We start from the raw sequence: 19,381 nt of genomic DNA on the forward strand, positions 1-19,381 counted from the left end.
TAAGAAGGTAGAAGGTGGCCCCTAGCACGATCTTCCATTTGTGCATCGTTGATGTGGATGTAACCTTTCCGTGGTGTTCTTAGGCTGCCATCTCGTGGGGAAAAAAGAAAAATTTCCAACCTGAGTAAAGAAGTTTTTAACTTCTTGGAATAGCAGGTAGCAGCATTCCAGGGTCTTAGGTCCTTATTACATGGGAGAGTTTCCTGTTTTCCCTCTCTAGTCATAATGGTTGAGCTGTGTAGGAGTAAGTCTGTCCAGTTGTTTCTTGGGAAGACCCATTACACAGGGGCTTTCACTCTCAGAATCTCAAGTCCACTCGTAGTTATCGCATTCTGTTAGTGGGCTGAATTCTTTGAATGGTTTTGTGGTGTATGTGGTTTGCTTTGGATTCCTGATGTAGGTTAGGCCAAGAAAAAAAAATGCTTTTTTTAGGTGAGGCTTTTGAAAATAGGTTTTTACCTAAACTCTGCATTGCTACTTCTTGGGTAGTTACCGTGCTGCACTCGTGAACTGAGATCTTGTCCAAAGTGATGGCTTAACGTTCATCCTACTTGTCAAAATTCCCTCTCACGTACATGCCCTATTCCCTTTTCTTCCTGCAGTGCCCCAGTACCCCTCAGAGTGTTCAGAATTTCATTTTGCCTTGCCAGACTGATCTGTTTAATCCTTTCCAATTCTTAGCATGCTCATAGGCGGAAAAGCTGACAGGAACAGGATGGTGAGCAAAGGAGTGCTGGAGTTCATTCTGGTGCATCAAAAATTTGGGTTCATTAGTACTTGAAGGGGATTAGAAGCAGGTTGCTCTTCTGGATATTGCTTTTGGTGAAGGACTTTGTTTCAGCTGAGGTAGTTCTGACACATTAACACAGTGAAAGGCTGGGAGCAGCCTCTGTGAGATCGGCGAGTGCATGTGGAGGAGTGAAGCTGACAGGGAAATAATAGCAATTAATCTCCCCTCCTTTGTCAATTAATCTCAGTACAGTCATGCTGGGTAAACAGCTTATTACTTCGTATTAGGATCACAGAACAACTTTGTGAAGCTTCCCATAACGTTTCTGCTCCAAATTTCTGTGGCAGCTTAGATCTGCCATGAACTTGGGTTTAAGCTGCCTCCGCTGATTAAAGTGAACTTGCTACTCTGAGGAATGCTTTCTTGGGGCGGCAGGAGGTTCTTTCGGCATTTTTTTTCTTCAGTCTGAAGAATTTGGGGGGTGTTGGGATAACAATGCAAGTCAGGAGAAATTCATTCTTTGCAAATTAACTGCCTCAGTGCTGTCTTAGGCTACAGCATTGGAGGGAGATGAGAAAGTTCTTTCTCTGAAATGTGGTTGTCGCAGAAGCAGTGCCTTGTTCTTGGGAGAAGTACGTAATAGGTCCTGAAGAGTCCAGTGCATTAGTTTGTGCTTTATAGAGGATGTGCCCTGAGAGGATGTAAGAAGTGTGAATTAAAAGATTTCATGGGTATTAAATGAAGTGAGAAGGAGGAAGAGAGTCTTGCATAGTCTTGGAAATTATGTCAGTTGTGGCCAAGAGAAAAAGCATACTAGGAAATGTCAATCTTTTAGGAAAAAAAAAGACAAAATTAGTTATTTACATGTAGGAATAATTTCAGTCCATCATGTATATCGTATATAATAGTTTAGGCCAGGACAAAAAGAAAGACTGGTGCCTCTGCTTGGAAAGAGAACTGACTTTTAACCTGCAACATGTTACCACTTAGGTAGAATTTGGCTATTTTTAAAACATTTCAATTGCTTGAGCAGAAGGAAGATGTGTGAAAACTGGAAATTTCTATCTATCGCATTCCACTTTCTGTCATTTTTCTGTTACAAACCCTCTGAAATATTTAACGTTATTTTGACCTTCCTCAAGAATTTTTACAAATGATTTGGTACAAAATAATTCTCTGAATTTAAACTGCGTGACTTAATCTTGTAACTCTCACAATTGCCAGCGTGTAAGAATGGGGAATTAAAACATCTAGAAAATGAATCACCTGATCCTTTAATTTCTTTAGAATCCTTCTGTTTCAAAGAACATCATAAGCTGGCTTGGAAGACATCGTATTTAAGTATTTTATCTTCCATATCATTGTACTATTTAGAATTTTCATGACAGTGGATTTTCCCATCCTCGTGATATGTCTCTAACAGAACCTAGTCTGTACATATCCTTAAGCTGACCCCGGGAATAGAAGGAACTGCAGATTGTAATTAGCAATATTTAATGTAATGTATCTAGAAAGATGCAGTGACAAGTAGGGGGTCAGAACCTGTGCTGCCTTGTGCTACACGGATGAGTTCAATATCTGTATTTCCAATCGGCAGTGTACAGAGGCTGTGTGTGTATGTAAATGCATACCTGTGCGTGTACAGAAATCAAAACTTGGATCTTCCTGAAGAGGTGTAATGTTCTCTGGTCTTCACACTGTTATACTTTATTGTTGCAGTGGACAGTTGAATGAGCACAGTTGAACAAGCACCACTCTTGTTTTCTCTTGAACAGGAACAGAAGGGTCATCCTAGCTGTTATAAATAGCATTTAAAATTGGGGCTGGGATAGGACGATGCATACATACAACCAGCTGTGACTATCTGGGAAGTTTTAACTCCAAACAAATACTCACCATATCCCTCCCACTTCAAATATGTATGAAATTGACTGGTATGTTTGGACTGAGCTCACTCAGAAGAAAGTAAACAAACAGCCAGAGTTCTTGGAATGCTTTCTTTTAATACCTCAAAGTCATACAGCTAATACTCTGATTTCTGGGAGCTTGTGTTTGTTTGGACCTGAAATTGATACTAACAGAATCCTGAAGTTTGGGGAGAAGCTCCCAGATAACATCTCTTCACAGAAATAACAACCTTCTCCATGTTCCTCACAACATGGAAGTGCAGTTCCTCTTCTAGAAACTTTACAGTGTCAGAGTAGCCACTTTTTTTTTCTTTTTTTTTTTTTTTTTTTCTCCAAAACCAGATCCACAGAGGAAAAAATGAAATTGCAACATCTGATTTGATAAGGTTGCTAATGGAGAGAGCGAGCTTTGATTCTGCAGTCCCATGGTTGAGCTGGTGCACTCAGCATGGAGCAGGGTATTTCCTTCCATTCCATTCGATTTCAGAGACACAGATTGTGGTAGTTAAACCTTGAGACTTGTCTTTGTGACTGTTGTCCAGTGGAAATGTTTGTGCACGCAGACACACAGAAAGGGGCAGATGGAGGGAGAAAACTGCACAAAGTGCTGGTCCCCTGGTCCTGGCAATGAAAGCACTGCAGAGCAGGGGCTGCGCGCTGCCTTCGGAACTCCCCGTACCGTGTGGTTTGGGGATGGAAACGCAGCTTTTGGTCTTAGCCTGTTAAAAGGAAAATCCGTACTTTGGCCTTGATGATGGAACTTGGCAGATTCACCTGAGGGGTGGTGAGGGCAGGAGATTGTCTCCTGACTCTCTGCTGCTGGCGCTAATGCTGCGGGCACTGCAGGGTATTAGCGTAATGCAGCGCGCACCCCCTGCCATACACATTCTTCGTGTCAGCACTGACAGAGGCCAGCTGGGGAGGTTTAGAGCAGGGCTGGATTAGATCTCGCAGCGGCGCAGGTCTCTGCTATATTGGCCGGTTCCATCTCCAATCCCTTTTTGTCTGACTGGCATCGGGGAGCTCACACACGTCCTGCCGTTCCAGTGCAGCCTTTTTGCCATTCCCCACCCCCGTTCGCCCCCACTTTTCTTCCTTTACTGTCACAAATGTCCACAAGGAGCCGGCCATGAAATCTGTGCTGATTGGCGTGATCCTGAAGGGAGTTTTTCTGCTAGCAGGTAACGAGCTCTGTACAGTAATTGCAGTGTGTCCTGAATGCTTGCGTGCCTGCCCAGGGCAGGGGGCTGGTCGTGCGCGTAGTGGTAGCTGGCGGCATGCGAAGGACTGAATTCACTAGGAAGGCAGAATGTTTTTATTTTGAAGAGACCTGAAGTTTTGTTTTGGAAACTTTAAGGCCAGGAATTTCCTCGTTGCCTCAAGATAAACGCAGAGCAGCCAGCATGCTCTGTAGGCATCTGTGCTACAATTCTGACTTGTTCGGAAAGCCGGGAGCCTGCAGCAGTCAGTCGGGGAGTTGTTCTGAGGCACGGGTCCCTGGGTTGTGCTCAGGTGTCCTTTGTGAACATGCCGGTGTCTCCTGCTCGTTCTCTGAAACATTACATTTGCTTTGCAGAGAATCGTTTTGCAATTTCCCTTTTTCTTTTAATGATTTTTAAACTCTTCTATTGAGAAGTCGTTTTTGTTTTAAGTCAGGGGACAAACCCTCCACTGCCCTGTGCACTTCTCTATCTCCTCCCCCACTGTCTCCTTGAGCAGTAGTGCACGGTGGGAGAGAGGTCAAATCAGCGAGTTGCCATGGAAATGGCAGTAATTGTGCAAATATAATTGTGGCTGGGTCTGTTTGGTGCTGCTAATTCTCTCTCTCCTCCCACCTCTCCCTTCCTCCCCCCCCATTTTTCTTTTGGTCATAATACAAACCCTAATTAGGATGCACCAGGGAAAGGTTGTGAGGAATTCAGTTGTCTTACGGGGAGAGGGCACACCAGCGCTGGCCGGGAAGCCCTGCTGAACTCGCATGTTTCAAGAGCTGTGCCCATGAATAGTCCTCATCCTTCAGGTTTTTTGGCACGTGGCAGATAAATTAGAATCTTTCTGTTTATGTGAGTTTTTTCTTTTAATTTATGTATCTGTTGAGCGTACTGCAGGAGTCACACACTTCAATGAATCTCTGCTCACTGATAGCAACCAGTAAATCCTGACCTACAGTCAGTGCTGAACACTCGGATTTGCAGAACACAGCTATGGAACAAGACCGTTCTTACCACATCAGTAACACTTCGGAATTTAGAGAATAGATTCCTATTTGAAAATAATGCGGACTGTTAAAGCTCATCAACTTGTGGCTGTATGTTTCTGACCCAGCCCCTGTGGTTACTGGGACTGTTAGCTTGAATGCTGCTAAATTAGCTGGACTGTTTGAAAATAATTGTCTCCAGGCAGCAGCCTTTTAACTAACACTTGTCTCATTTTTCAGATAACGAATTCCATTATTTTGCATTTTTTAGTCTTTATAAGAAACTCATTACATATTTTAAAATCTAATGATATAGTGAATCACGTTGGCAGCCTTATTTGTTCTTACTATCAAGAGTAAGAACAATAGTAAACATTTGAGATAAGAAATGTAAATGGTACATAAAAGACTTGGTAAGAGTAAATTGTTTTTAATATATACTTAGAAAAAGATGCTTAGGCTTTCCTTAGAGAAGCAAATTAGTTTTAAACTTCCTTTTTCAAAATCTTGTTTTTTTCCTGAAGTAGGGAAAGTTCCTTTACTTTGCTGGAATCCCTTTCTTCATTTACACCCGGTTCTCTGCAGCCAAACCCAAAACTACAGACCCCTCTGCTGAGATAAAACTAGCACCTAGGAAGCAATATGCAGTAGAAATCTCCTTCTGTCTTACTGTGGTGTAACTGAAGAATTTGACAAACTGGTGATCTTCAAACAAATCTGACAAAAATCATTGGTGATAATAGAGGAGAAAAGAGGGCAAGAAAGCTGGCTGACGAAGGGTTTGATCATCACCAGGCACATAACAAGCCAGGGAAGCAGCACTGGGCTAACTGCTAAGCAAGGGCTCACGGCAGCTTCCAGGAAAAATCTGTTGTTAGCCAGATTTGGAGAACTCTGGTGCAGTCTCCTCTGTTCCCAGTTTGTTTTAAAAACTGCTTCAAACTCAAGGCTGATGCTGCACCGGCTTCTAGGAGAGGCAGAATATGTTGTGTTGTTTTAGAGGCCTTTTCCTTCTCCTGCCTTAGCGCTCTGAAGGCTGGCTGTTTGCAGGCAGGAACAATGGCAGCAAGAAAGACAACGCTTGTTTATTGCTTCTCTAGGAAAAGCTGCCCTTCGCTCTGCTGCTAGGTGTTTCCTTTGCCTGCTCGCGAGCCGTGAGGTTAGACAGCAGCGTGTAAAGACCTGAAGTGCCAGCTCATTCTTTTCACCCATTTCCAACAAATAATCGAGAAATCAAACCAGCTGCATCCCATGGGAGCTCGGTGTTTAATTAGCCACCAGCCCGGGGTTGTGCACTCCCCATGGGGACTAATTTGCCACCTGGTGTGCAGCGCTCACCCACAGGTGTCAGCTGGGAGCCTGGGAAGCAGCGCAGGCAGGAGTTGTGCTGCTGCTCCGTGGGCAGAGAGTGGCAAGAGGAGACACGGTCGGGCTGGGAGGGGAACAGGGGGCACTGGGGCTCTCTCCTGCTGCCAGCTGGCGCCTGCCTGCCTGCCCGGCCTTCGCAGAAAGGCAAAAATTCGTGGCATCTCTGCTTTTGTTACTCAGTCTAATGCTCTTTTCTTCTCTTTGCCCTGGTAAATTTTAACAGCTCTGATCTCAAACGGGCGGCATGTCAAGCACTCAGGACTGCGCTCAACCTAACTGCCTCTCCAGTACATTTGACAGCCTCTCCCCCTAAGTCCGACTGCAAATCCGCCTCTTGCAGCTTGGAGAGTCCTTCAATCCACTGATAAATCAGGAAACCCACTCTCTGTAATTCTACTGCTCTGCTGTTTTTTCTGAATTCCAGTTGAGTTCTTCCCCTCTTCTCCCACCCTGGGATTCTCCAGGTCTAGAGACATCCCGTATGTTCATTATTCCAACGCATTTTCTTCAGTGCATGTTGTCCCAGGATCTCGATTCTTCTCTTATTTCTTCCTTGACTGTCTCGGTTTCCTCAAGAGTTTTCTTGCCAGTTAAGATCACACCCCAGGGTCTGTACGCTGAGCACTAATTGCTGGGGAAAAAAAGCTGTGCTGAGGTGGTATTAACAACTCTGAATCTATCTATCAGCTGAGCTCCCCTTCAAGGCAGACATTACTGGCCAAATTCCATGCTTTTGTACAGTCACTGCACACAGTAGTTCTCTTCTAGGTTAGGAAGAGAGGTGCAGCCATGTCCTAGAGGAATCTGAGGTAATGTTGGTGACAGAACAGCTCCAGCACAGCTGGAAGAGCAGAATTACCAGAGCCTCCCTGTTCTGTTTCAATGCTTCACAGAGCATGATAGGTGTTAGGGCCTTACACTGATACAAAAGAACACTTTGGAGCTGGTGCTGAGCCTTCACCTATCTGCACAGATTGCAGTGCCAACAGCAGCCAAACGCTCGCTCTGAAAGGAGTAAGCTGGTCGGGCAGCAGGGTTGTAGGGGTTTGTGCAGGACTGTCACTGCTGGGGTGAGAGGTGGTTCCCAACATCAGCATACAGGTTCAAGAAGCTTCGTATCTTTTAAAATTTCTTTTTTCACATTTCATCAAGTCCAGCTCCAGTACTTCTACTGCACCATCTCCCCTCATCTCTTTTTCCCTCAGGCAACTCTCTAATCTCTTTGACATGCTCATTCTGGCTAGTGGCTTTTCTTTACAAATGTCTTTTGTGTTTTGATTCCTCTCCTTTGTGCGTGAATTCCTTCTTTTTCTTTCTGCTGTCCTCATTCTGCTTGCTGGGTAGATTCTGTGTGTAATACTATTAGATCAGGATAATCCATGCTTGGCTTATCTGTGTGACTGTCTCTGAAGATTAGTGAAAACCGATGTTATGGGCCAGATAAACAGTGAACTGGTTCAGGAGGGCTCTTCTGTCAGTCTGGAGATGCTCAGGAAAATGACAGCTGATTTTCATTAACCAGATTTGAGTGTAATGGCTTGTAATTTACTTCAGCCCTGTTGGGATCCATGTGCCTCGAGGAGACGTGCTAGCTGCACTGCAGTGCTTTTTACCCAGTTCACTTCTGCAGGACTGGACGAAACTGAAATCAGCTTCAGTGCGAGTATGACTAAGTGCCTGTGGAGCATGTTTTGTTTGTTGTTTGGTAATGACCTGAGTTTTGTGAATGTCTTACAACTGGAGGGTTGGTTGTCTGGGATTGTTTTCCAAAGTACGGAATTTGAATTTTCTTAACTGAGGCTTCCCGATAACTTCCTTGGCTGGTGATCCAGTTTGATGCTGTCTGCAACAATGGTGCCCAGAACATGCTCCAGTCAGATCTGTAGACTTAATGTGAATCTAAATGTACCAAACCTGTGCATGAAAGGCATAAAATCCTCATCTGTGCTGTCTTGTCCCTTTAATATCCTCTGCTTGCTCTCTGTGCACACTGATCAGCTGTGGTGTCTGAGATCCTCTGGGAGAGGGCAGTGGGGCTGTTGGATGAGGCAGGCTGACTGGATGAAGCTCTGCAGACAGCACCCTCTTCGCAGCACCTGGAAGGGCAGCACAGAATCATCTCTGTTGCTTGCATGTTAATGGTAGGCCTCTCTGGTGAGTGCAGGCGCTTCTCACTGGCAGCCCTAGGGCTTCTCGTGGCTTCCTGAAGAGAAGAGCTCAGGGCCTGGCAGTGCTGGGGAGGGCGGTCTGTGCCTCGCCGGCTTGCTCAGGGGAAGGGAGTCACAATCCCCTGCAGTGAGATCCCGTTTCTAAATCTCTTTCGCAGGTGTGGAATGTGCTGTTAACATCAATGAGTGTGAGGAGGGTCCCTGCAAGAATGGAGCTGTCTGTGAGGATGGCATTGCTGACTATACCTGCCACTGTGCCCCTAGCCAGGATGGCATTGTATGGGGAGGGAAGAACTGCTCTGTCAAGCTCACTGGGTGCCAGACGCATGACTGCCAAAATGAGGCCTTGTGCATCCCCACCTACCAAGCTGAGAGCCATGGCCACCTGTGCCAGTGCCAGCCTGGTTTCTCTGATGCCACATGCTCAACACCAACAACATTTTCCTTTGCTTCCAGAGGGTATCTCCTCATTGAGCTGCCCGTGAACAATCAGAGCAGGAGGGAGATAGCAGGAGATCAGCTTGCCAGTGTGTCCCTCCGGTTCCGAACCACCTTGCCCAGCGCCATCCTTTTTTACCGAGGCCATGAAGCTGAATACTTGTTCCTGGAGCTCTTTGATGGCATTCTGCATGTGGGACTGAAGAGGGAGGATGTTGGGTACCTGCTGCTCCTGGAGGGGCTGAGAGTTGATGATGGCCATTGGCATAAAGTCGAAGTTGTTTTGCAGAGCACCGTGCAGCTGAAGCTCTGGCATGACTCTTGTGAAGCAGGCGTTTGCCTGCGGAGCTCTCCTGCCCCTCACGGCACGGCTTCCATCCCTCACACCTTCCTCAGCGTGTATATCGGAGGTGCTGGGGATCCAATGGCCAGCAACACACACAGCCAGCAGGGCTTCGTCGGCTGCCTGCAAGACGTGTGGGTGGATGCTGAAGCTGTGCTGCCGGAGGACCTCCCGGTGAACGAGTCGTCCCCGGTGCGGCTGGGCTGTGAGCGGACGGAGTGGTGCCTCTCCGGGCCCTGCTCACACGGCGGGCTGTGCGTGGACCTCTGGGCAACGTTCAGGTGCGACTGCTCCAGGCCTTACGGAGGCCCTGCGTGCTCCTACGGTAAGTGCCACGGGATTTACATCTGCCAGCTCATCTGTCAGCTGCGGCTTCAAACATGCTAGATAAGCACTGATGTTAGCTCCAGAAGCAGTATTTTCTACTTGACCAGAGAGAGGAATAAAGCAAATGCCTCTGTAAATAAAATTCTCATTGATCCCTTGTCTGTCACTTGCTCCTGCAGGAAGGACTGTCAGATTTGTGGTGCAGACGTGATTCCTTGTTGAGCCAGAGGCTCTGACTTCCACTTTGTATCAGATCTAAGTGACTGTAGGAGGGCAGGGAAGTTGCTGAACTACAAATAGCTGAGCTTGAGATTTTAGGGTTAATGGGAATGTATTGCTTTATAAATAACAGCGTTAAAGGAAGCTCTGTGACAATTTGCAGTTAAAACCACACCCATTTGCACTGTTGTGTTCCTGCAAGGCTTGTATTAACATTGCCCATTTTTGTTTAATTCTTGAGCCTAAACGTACCAAGTACAAAGTTGTTCTGCAGTTAACAAATTTACAAGTTTCAAAAGCAACTTGGTGGTTTAGAAGTCCTTGACTAAATCTGCTGGGTGGCAAGGTCTCTGCTAGATCTGCTTTTCCCTCTTCTGCTACTGGCGTGTTCTAAGTTCTTCCCCTCCAGGGAAAGCAAGGACACTTTCACCTACATCCTAATTTTAGACCTATGTGGGAAGGAAGCAAAATCACCCTGATACATGTTGACAATGTTGGGAAGAAAGGTCTTGTCTCATTCACAGAGGTTACAGTGCCCTGTGCCAGCTGCATTGCCCTTGTCATGGAGCTGATGCACATTTCTTTTTCTCTTCTAGAGCGCCCAGCAGCAACATTTGGCCTGGAGAATTCTACCAGCTTTGCCTCTTTCATCCTTTCTGATAGCCTTGGTGCTGACTTCAACATCTCCTTTTTCATTCGTAGTTTGAAACCTAATGGTTTGCTATTGCAGATCAGCAGTGGAACAGACCCTTGCCTCACGATATACTTGAAGAATGGCAAGCTAAAGATAGAGATGTTATCTACAGATACTGTGACATTTCCAGAAAATGTAGTTGATGGGAGAAGACATTTGGTAGCTCTGTCTGTCCAAGGAGGAATTGTTGGTGCCCACCAATCAGACACATACGTGGAGCTGGGACACCTTGTAGGAACACCTCTTTTAGCTGGCTATGAAGTGTATATCGGTGGGCATCCGAACCCAGGCAGCTCTGATGCGTGGGGAGGCTACTTCAAAGGCTGTTTGCAAGACATCCAGCTGAACAACCATGAAATAGAGTTTTTTCAGGTTGAGAACTACAGCCTCCCACAGGAACAAAATGTGAATCTGGTAAATGGATGCATCTCTGATAACACCTGCAAGGTAAGAAGTCTCTTGTTTCTCTCTACGTGTGTGCAGTAGTTTATTATAGGTCTGTGATTACAAAAGAGTTTGCTGCTTTTACCAGCAAACTGAGTTTTTTTTAAAGCATTGAAGGAAATGGTACATGGTCCCAGATGCACTTGTTTCACTCAATATCCTACACACAGTTTAAGCACCAGGTTTTATTCTCTAGTTCCTTTTCCTTTTTTTTTTTTATTTTTTTATTTTTTTTAGCTTGTAGAACTTGGGCAGCTCTGCTCTCCTGCTGCCCACCTCTGTATTGCCATTGCCAAGCCCACGCAGGCATTCCAGGCACTACCCTCTAACCAGTAAACCTTCCAGTTCCTCTCCTCTTCCTGTTTCAGTTGCACAGCCTCTTCAACCAAGAATTCATCAGTTCAGCACCAACAGCTTAAGGAACTGTCCTCGTTGTGCCCTTAGAGGAAGGTGCCTCTCCTTTATGCCACCATAAAGCAGGGGAGCCCTGCTCCCTAGTGTTTGTCCTTCCTGCTCGTAGTGCTACGAAGTGTTGTCACTTCTTTGGCATTGGGTGTGTCCTGCCAGTGACAGAACACTGCGAGGCTCTCAGGAGCCTTAAAGCTGCTTTCACCTGTTTCACGCCTTTCCTCTTGTGTCTCGTGTTTGTTTTCATTCCTTCTGTGAAATGTTGGTTACTTTAGTTGGCTATAATTAGGCACTGTTTGCACAGTGTGTTGCTGTAGGGGTGTTAAGGATTATAATGGTGCTGGAGTGTGTTTTGATGTCATGAGATGTCAAATACTTTGACTAAATGAGGCCGAACCTGCAGGGATTGGTGCCTGATCTGTTTGTTTCTAATAATTTAGAATTGCCTTTAGCTTATGATGACTTTTCTCAATTTTATGTATTTAGTCAGCAATTACCTGACTTCATTAGGCTTCTTAGTAGATAGAGTACCATTATTTCCATGCTGTCTGATTTTTATTTTTCCTTTTTTTGTTCAGGCGGGAAAGGAAAACAGAACAGGACATCTGTACTCTTAGACCTCACTCTTATGATGTAACTCCTGTCTCTCTATCCTTTTTTCAGAGGATAACTTTTCAAATCTGAGAGCTGCAGACTTCTTTAATGTGAAACTATGGGGAAAACTCTCTCATACGTCCTGTAATGTTACTGATCCGGGCAGCTGTTTGCTTGGATTTGAACACAGACAGATGAACAAAAAAACTCACCTGAAGAATAGCAGACTCTGGTAGATAATTTGTATCAGAGGCCAAAACAACAAAAATAGTAGCAAGGAAGGATGTGTTTCCTTCTCTCAAATAACTAAATACAAACCATCAGTAGTAACATTGTACTGCCTGGTGATACGCAAGCACAAAACCCCTCTTTCACAGAGTGATGAGGACTGGTGCCCAAACCCTGACTGCTGTGCGTGTGTGCACCTGAATCTGTAGATTTTGCAACAGTTTGAAGGTCAGCATGTGCAGACCAGTAGCAGTAGGTGAGATGCTCTCTGAAGTACAGGGTGCTGCAGATGTCCTGTCAGCTGTCCTGTTCCACACTAATGGAGTTCTGCCTAGAGTTTCTGTCGATCAGCAGTGTGTATGGGGAGAGGCATGGTCTCAGGAATTGCTTGCATAGGGACCCTTGTGCTTCCTTTCCTACCATTGATTCACTATTTTAATTACCCTTATTTCTCATTCACTCACTGCTTGTAGTAATCTCTGTTGTCACGTTTCCTTCCACCAAAATCTTATAGATCTGAACATGAACGGCACTGCTCCTGCACTGCACTGTTTTGTTTTTCAGTCCGAGCCATGTCAGAATGGTGGCCGATGCATCGTCACTTGGAATGATTTCCATTGTAGCTGTCCAGCAAATTTCACTGGGAAATTTTGTGAAGAGAGAGTCTGGTGTGAAAGTGACCCGTGTCCTGAAGCTACCACATGTGTAGACGTTCTAGCAGGATATGTGTGTAAGTACTGTTCTCCTGTGTACATGTTAGTAAAGTCTGTGTGTGTGTTAGCAAAGTGCCTACAGTCAGTATTTCTAGTTCGTACTGTTGCAATAAATACAAACACGTGCTGCAATAACAGTGCTGCAATTAGCAAGCTGGGAATGATGCCCAAGTATGCACTCTTACAGGCAGCATGCATTTTATGGATTTACTACCACTTTGTGCTAGAGCAAAGACTGTACTCAAAGGTGTATTTTTTTTCCTGTCGCCATGACTGTATCAGGGAGGAGCCAGTTCACTGTTACTCCTGCCTTATCATCACTGCAATGCAAGGGCCATCTTGTTTTCCGTAATGTTCCTCCCTTTCAAGAGTCTCAGTTGTTTGACCAAGTAAGACACAATTAAGTATTGCAAATGTGTCTGTTTTCACCTAAGACAGAACCATGAGTAATGAAGAAAGCTAGTTAGCTAACGATTCCCTGCTGGGGAGGGAATGTTGTTAGAGGCTACAAAACGTCCTGAACTCGGTGTTGGTGTGTTCCCTGCTCTGCCACTTCTTAGCAGCCTCTGATGTATTACTTTCCTGACTTGCATTCTAGTTTTCTATACTAGCATAAGGGCAATAGTTGTATTTTTGTGCTGTGCTGTGACACTAATGAGTAAAAATCGGTACGCAATAGCTGGATATTATTATTAGAAGTGTAAGTGTAAACAGGAAGAGCTTTAATGATGCCAGCCGCTAGGCCTGTAATCCTACTTACACTAAGCTTACATGATTCTTAAGGAAGGGAACCTGCCAAGAGTTTGCCATTGGTCTGTCTCTAATGTTACACCTGCTGTCTTACAAATCCCTGATGCTCTACCCCTTTATCTATAGGTCTGGCTAATGCAACATTTACTAGTGACGGTGCCATTGAATTTACCACCAACACATCAGTGACCAGAACGCTGAGCAGCCTCCACGTGGATTTCAGAACCAGGGACAAAGATGCTGTTTTGCTTCGGGCTGTGGAAGAAGTGGATTCCCTCCAGATAGCCATTAAGAACTCCTCCCTCCTTGTTGCCATCAGGAGTGGGAACAGTATTGAAGGTGTCAGCTTCCTGAGTAAGGAGTCTGTCACGGATGGTGCCTGGCACACAATCTCTGTGTCTATGGAAGAGCCGTCTGCTCTTTCATCCAGATGGGTGGTTGACTTGGATGGGGCTGTTAACGTGACTCTGCAGGGAAGTGCTGGGAACTTGGACTTCTTAAAGAACAATGCACCGATTGTTCTAGGTGAAAACTTCACTGGCTGCCTCGGACAAGTGAAGATAGGGGGGATCTACCTGCCGTTCACTGCCCACCTCTCGTACCCTCAGCCAGAGCAGTTCCAGCAGTCGAGCAGAAGGACCATCCCGCTGGGCTGCACGGGGGCTGATGTTTGTGCTTCCAGCCCGTGCCTCAATGCCGGCACCTGCCAGGACTTGTTCAACTCCTTCAGCTGCGCCTGCAGTGCTGGCTGGGGAGGGCTGCTCTGCGAGTCTAACATTGATGACTGCCAGCCAAACCCTTGTGTTCATGGCAACTGTGTTGATGCAGTAGCAGATTTTCAGTGTGATTGCTTCCGGGGATACATTGGGAAGAAGTGTGACATCAACGTGGATGACTGTGTGCGGCACCAGTGCCAAAATGGAGCCACCTGCATTGATGGGGTTTATGGCTACTCCTGCAAGTGCCTGCCCCATTTTTCAGGACCTCGCTGCGAGTAGGTGCCTTGCTTGTTTTGAAGGGGGATAGAGAAGCACCCAGATAAATTGGACTTTTGCTTTGGGACACTCTGGGAAAAATTTTCCCTGTGGGTATCTGGTAGATAAAAGCACCTAAATTCTGATGTTAATTTGAAGGTGCTGTCCAGGTCCAAATCCTCACAGAACGGTTCTTGCCCTAGGATAAGGAGCCTTCTTTCTTATGTGGGTCTCATGTTACATTTCAGAGCCATTTAAAGTGAAAGTCCTATAGCCTGTTGCCACATCCATCTTGCATTCCTATAAAAATCCATCTTCTCCAGGATTTGACATCCACCTGGCATGTTGTTGTATTGATTTAACGAAACCAACCCACTTCCATGCTTATGAACTGACAGGAGCCTCATGGCCCCCAGAGGATGGAGGCAGGTTGTGTTCTGAAGTTTCAGGTGTACTGAGTGGCCTAGAGTGCTAGAAATGGTTCCATAGAGGATGGGTTTCTGGGCAGTGTGCAGGAGAGAGACAATCTAATCTGTGCTGAAAATGGTACATAAGGTTTATCTTTGTAGCACTTGTATTTGTTTGGAAAAACTCCAGCATATTTTAGTCACAAAGGTATGTCTCATATTGGTAAAGGAAGCAGAAACCAACATATTCTTTAGACTTCCATGTACTCATGCCTGTTCAAATTGAACACTGAGATAGATGCTTACATGGTTGAACTTCAGTTTTCAGGTCTACCCAGGTTGAACTTCCTGTTGTTTTACTTTTTTTCTGGTGCAGGTAATTATCTAGTGCATGCATTATTCTTTTTGTGGCCTAGCTGCACTACAGTTTGGTATTCCTGTCTCTGCATATATTTTTCTCAGCAAGAATAGGAAACTATGTGAGAAGAGTCCTAGTACTGATAATGCTTGTGTGTATTGTGCTAGCAGCACAAACTTGTTTCTGGGCACATTTAAAATCATATGCTGATATTATGGATTATTTCTGACGCTTTTCCCTTCTCAACTCATGTCAAAGTCCTTCCCAGAAAAAGCAATGACTATGCTTATGACCCTTGTCAGCACAGTCTCCACTGAATCCGAGTATATTTTTACCTTCCCCCAAAGTGACTGCTTTAAAGGCTGCTTTTTGTTTTTCCCAGATGGCCGTTCCCACCTGAGCAGTGTGGTAAGAACTTCACTTGTCTGAATGGTGGCAGGTGCATCACTGAGACCTGGGGAGCCAACTGCAGCTGCAAGCCAGGTTTCACTGGAAGAAAGTAAGTGCTATTTTTCTGCAAAGGAGCTTGTGCTCTGATTCTCACATCCATGGGATAGCTGAAAAGGTTCAAATGTTTCATCCTCCTATATATCCATTTGCCAACTGCTCCAAAATTGTAAACCAGGTTTTATTTCTAGAAGAGGTGGGCTTGGTATGATACTGCTCACATGACCAATTTCACAGTATGGAATGCTTCTAAGTATTTCTTTTACCCCACGAGGATTTGTTAACTGTGCTAGAGAACCTTACTGGGTTCAGTCATCCAGAAACGACAAAAGGAGGATTGGTGCAAAAGGGTAAAACTTCCATGATGCTGGACCTGCAGAAAGCACGATGCAACAGGAGCTTTTCAAATAAATGAGGCTTTTGTAGGCTGTATGATCTTGTGTTCTATTGCACAAAAACATATATGAGAAATTTCATTTAATTCTAATACACTTTTACTTTCCAGTTGTCAAATTAATATAAATGAGTGTGATCCAAATCCTTGCCAGAACGGAGGTACATGTCAAGACTCTGAGAACAAATATGAATGTTTGTGCAGTGCCAGCTACACTGGAGAGCGCTGTGACATTAACGTAAGCACTTCCTTGTCTTTTCTTTTGGAAGCTCCTGTCTGTTCTTCCAAACTTCGAGTTGTGAGAAGCAGCAGAAGTAGGCTCAGCAGAATCCTTGGTAGTAGGACATCAGTGGTACTGCCTGTGTATTGTATGTGTCTTGGCTAAAGCGCACTGGTAAGCACAGTTGGCACCAAAAAAATGAAGAGAGAAATAATTTTTTGGCAATGCTGTTGTATGTTAGTCTTCAGCATACAAGTAATTGCAGCAAATACTTCTCAGAATCTGCATGTTCTGCCAGATGGTTTCCAGGGCTGTCTCTTGGACTTCCCTTAGATTTTTACTTTGGACAATAATCAAACTATTGCAGTTGGACCTACAAAAAGGAGATATTACTTATCTGCCTTATGCTCATAGCAGTGGTACAAAAAGAAAACTAGAGATTTTAGTTACATCATTTTTAAAATAAGAACAAAGAAGACAAATTTGATTCAAAGCCAGGAATGACTGGCAGCAGATTTGATTCTTGTGGCTTGTTAAGGCTGTTTTCACTTTCACAGTATAAATAAGGAGGTAAGAATAGACAAAAAATACGAAGGGGTGGGGAGGAACAGTTAACAGTGAATGAAAACTTCTGCAGGTTCTATTAAATAGGAAGTTGTTGGGTAATATAAAATGCACAAATTGCAGGAAAACCAGGAATGGCCAGCTGAGTTACTGGGTGTGACAGAGGTGTGTAATGTACCAAATAAAGGGACAGTGCCTCAATAGTGAGATACTCAGTTGTTAAAGGGTTACAAATACTTTTTTATGCTGATACTTTTTTAATATGAATGGAATACTTTCCATTCACCATCTTGCACAGCCTCCCAGTTTCCTAGAGCATGGGGTTTCAGCTAGCATTTTATCATTTTTTCTGCATGAGAGTCTCTGTCTCTCCAAAAATCATCTGGGTAGAAGTAGATGTGTTTGAGATGGGAAGTCAAGTGAAATCAAGCTAAGTGTGATTCAAGTCTAAGTGAAAATGTAGCATGCTTCTTTCTGCTGAGTCTGCTTCTGACCAGATGGGCAGCCTTTGTGATGCTTTACTTTTCCTCCATAAGCAAAGCATTGTTTTCTGAGCCTGGAATCCTTCCTGCATGGAAGCTGTTAAATCATACGCTTACTTTTTCTCTGTAAAGATGTTGCATGGACAGGTGGCTTGTCTGGTAACCTGGGAATGCACTAACCCATACTGCATGGAACAGCCTGCGCACCAAGGCGGGGTCTGCTGCTGTTGCTGTTACTAAGACTCACGTAGTGCATGTGCCGTGAGGTCGCTCCTGACACTTCCAGTTTACGTGCATAGATTCCTTCAGGTACCTCTGCTTCTTCTATCCAAAGACACTTCTTGTAGATTCTTTCTGTTCATTCTCATCATCCACATGACTTTTTGCAGAACAGTCTTTCCTTTCCCTCTTAATAGGACAGTTCCTGTGGTGGGGGGGCAGGGAGAAGGACACGCTGCAGCTTACAGGTGTTTGCTGTTAACGGTGGCTGTAGAAGCAGAGGGGCCAGCTGCGTTCTTGCTCTTCCTCCCTCCCACCAACAGTAGCAAGTAAGGAGCATGCAGCAGGCAGTAGGAGCAGACTTCTAAAACCTCCTGTAGCACTGGTACTGTGTGACTAATCTGCATGCTTGTGCAAAACGAGAACTAACCAGTAGCACATGGCTTGAATTTTGGCTGTCTTAGAGAGACGACTTTAGCTTCAGTCACTGGAAATGGCAGAAGGACCTCCCAGAAGGTAGTCTGGGGCTATTCCTTCTGTGTATTGCTGTGTGACGTGGGCAGAGACTGCATGGCATCCAAAAGCTGTGAATAATTGAGCTTGAGCTTGAATTCTGTTGCTTTTATCTGTGAGATGGCAGATACTATTTTTAACAGGAAGAAGTATTTCCCATTTCTAGGCTTATTGTAATTTTAAAGGTTTCTTTAATGATAAAAATTCCACTTTTTTTTTCTTTTTCATTCTTTATTGTTGTGCTCCATACTATCCTTAATTCTACCAGCAGCTGAAGAACGTTCACTTGACTGCATTTCTCTGCTCTGTATTTGGGCCTTTAGTCTTCTCCATCTCCCATCCATGTACTGACTTTAGCATCATCCCCTTCCTGCTGCATGTTGTTTTCAACTTCTTTCTGCTGAAGAATATCATTGCTGAATGTCACTAGTTTTGAATTAGAAGAAAATTTCAGATGTCATTACTAGCTGTTCTTTGTATAAAAAGTGTTCCATTTAAAAAAAAAAAAAAAAAAAAGACATTTTGCTGAGAGATTAAGCAAGCATTCTCTGTGCAGGTGCCCTCAAACCTTGTGCTTGTCCTTGTACACATCTGCTTTTTTTTCCTCTTTTTACTTCCTCAACTTTGACCATGTTGGGCTCTTCAACTTTATTGTAACCACTGGAGTTTCATTGTTTCTCCATTAATTTCTTTTACAGAAAGGGACTCCAGGTGCTTTCTTCCCCTCCCCACTAATTGAAGTAGCTGTCCCTGTAGCCTGTGGCTCTTTACTGCTCCTCAGTATTGCTCTCATATTCATGGTTCTCACTGCAAGGAAGAGGCGCCAGTCAGAGGGAACCTACAGCCCAAGTCAGCAAGAAGTGGCAGGAGCTCGGCTGGAGATGGACAGTGTCCTAAAGGTGCCACCTGAAGAGCGGTTAATATAGGCACTATCCTGACAAGGAGATGTACCTGCGAGGTCTGCTTTGACCTTGATCTTTTTCCAGCACTTGCAGCAGCAGATCCACTCTTATCTCAGTTTCCTTAAGGCATGGTAATGAAGACCTGGATTTAGAAGTACAAGGCAGACTCTATATGCGATAGCTGTTCCAGCTGGTTTCATTTAATTGAGTCAGTTGCACACCAGTGGCTCATAGTGAGCCTCTTTACCCCCTTCTGTCCTGCCCCATGGGCTGCCCCCATACTTTTACCCCAGTAGGAGCTGTTGAAGTGCACCGGCTTTGAAGTTGGCATGTTTAAATCTGCAATGGCACATTTAAATCTGTTTAAAAGGCA

The 19,381-nt window shown here is 44.8% G+C and overlaps 1 protein-coding gene across 1 annotated transcript in view; it reads left to right on the top strand.

Moving 5' to 3' along the window:
• CRB2 (crumbs cell polarity complex component 2) overlaps window positions 1–19,032 on the top strand; it is a gene marked incomplete at both ends in the record, with an annotated part of 34,205 nt that extends 15,173 nt beyond the window's left edge. The window contains 7 exons of the mRNA XM_084298981.1: window positions 8,529–9,476; window positions 10,294–10,838; window positions 12,630–12,795; window positions 13,655–14,522; window positions 15,650–15,766; window positions 16,220–16,346; window positions 18,805–19,032. Of these exons, the coding sequence (XP_084155107.1) occupies window positions 8,529–9,476; window positions 10,294–10,838; window positions 12,630–12,795; window positions 13,655–14,522; window positions 15,650–15,766; window positions 16,220–16,346; window positions 18,805–19,032 (2,999 nt within the window). The remainder of the gene's footprint in view (window positions 1–8,528; window positions 9,477–10,293; window positions 10,839–12,629; window positions 12,796–13,654; window positions 14,523–15,649; window positions 15,767–16,219; window positions 16,347–18,804) is intronic.
• Between the last annotated feature and the right edge of the window lie 349 nt (window positions 19,033–19,381).

The sequence above is a fragment of the Netta rufina genome, assembly GCF_964035555.1.
Source record: "Netta rufina genome assembly, chromosome: 20".
In the NCBI taxonomy this organism is placed as follows: Eukaryota; Metazoa; Chordata; class Aves; order Anseriformes; family Anatidae; genus Netta; species Netta rufina.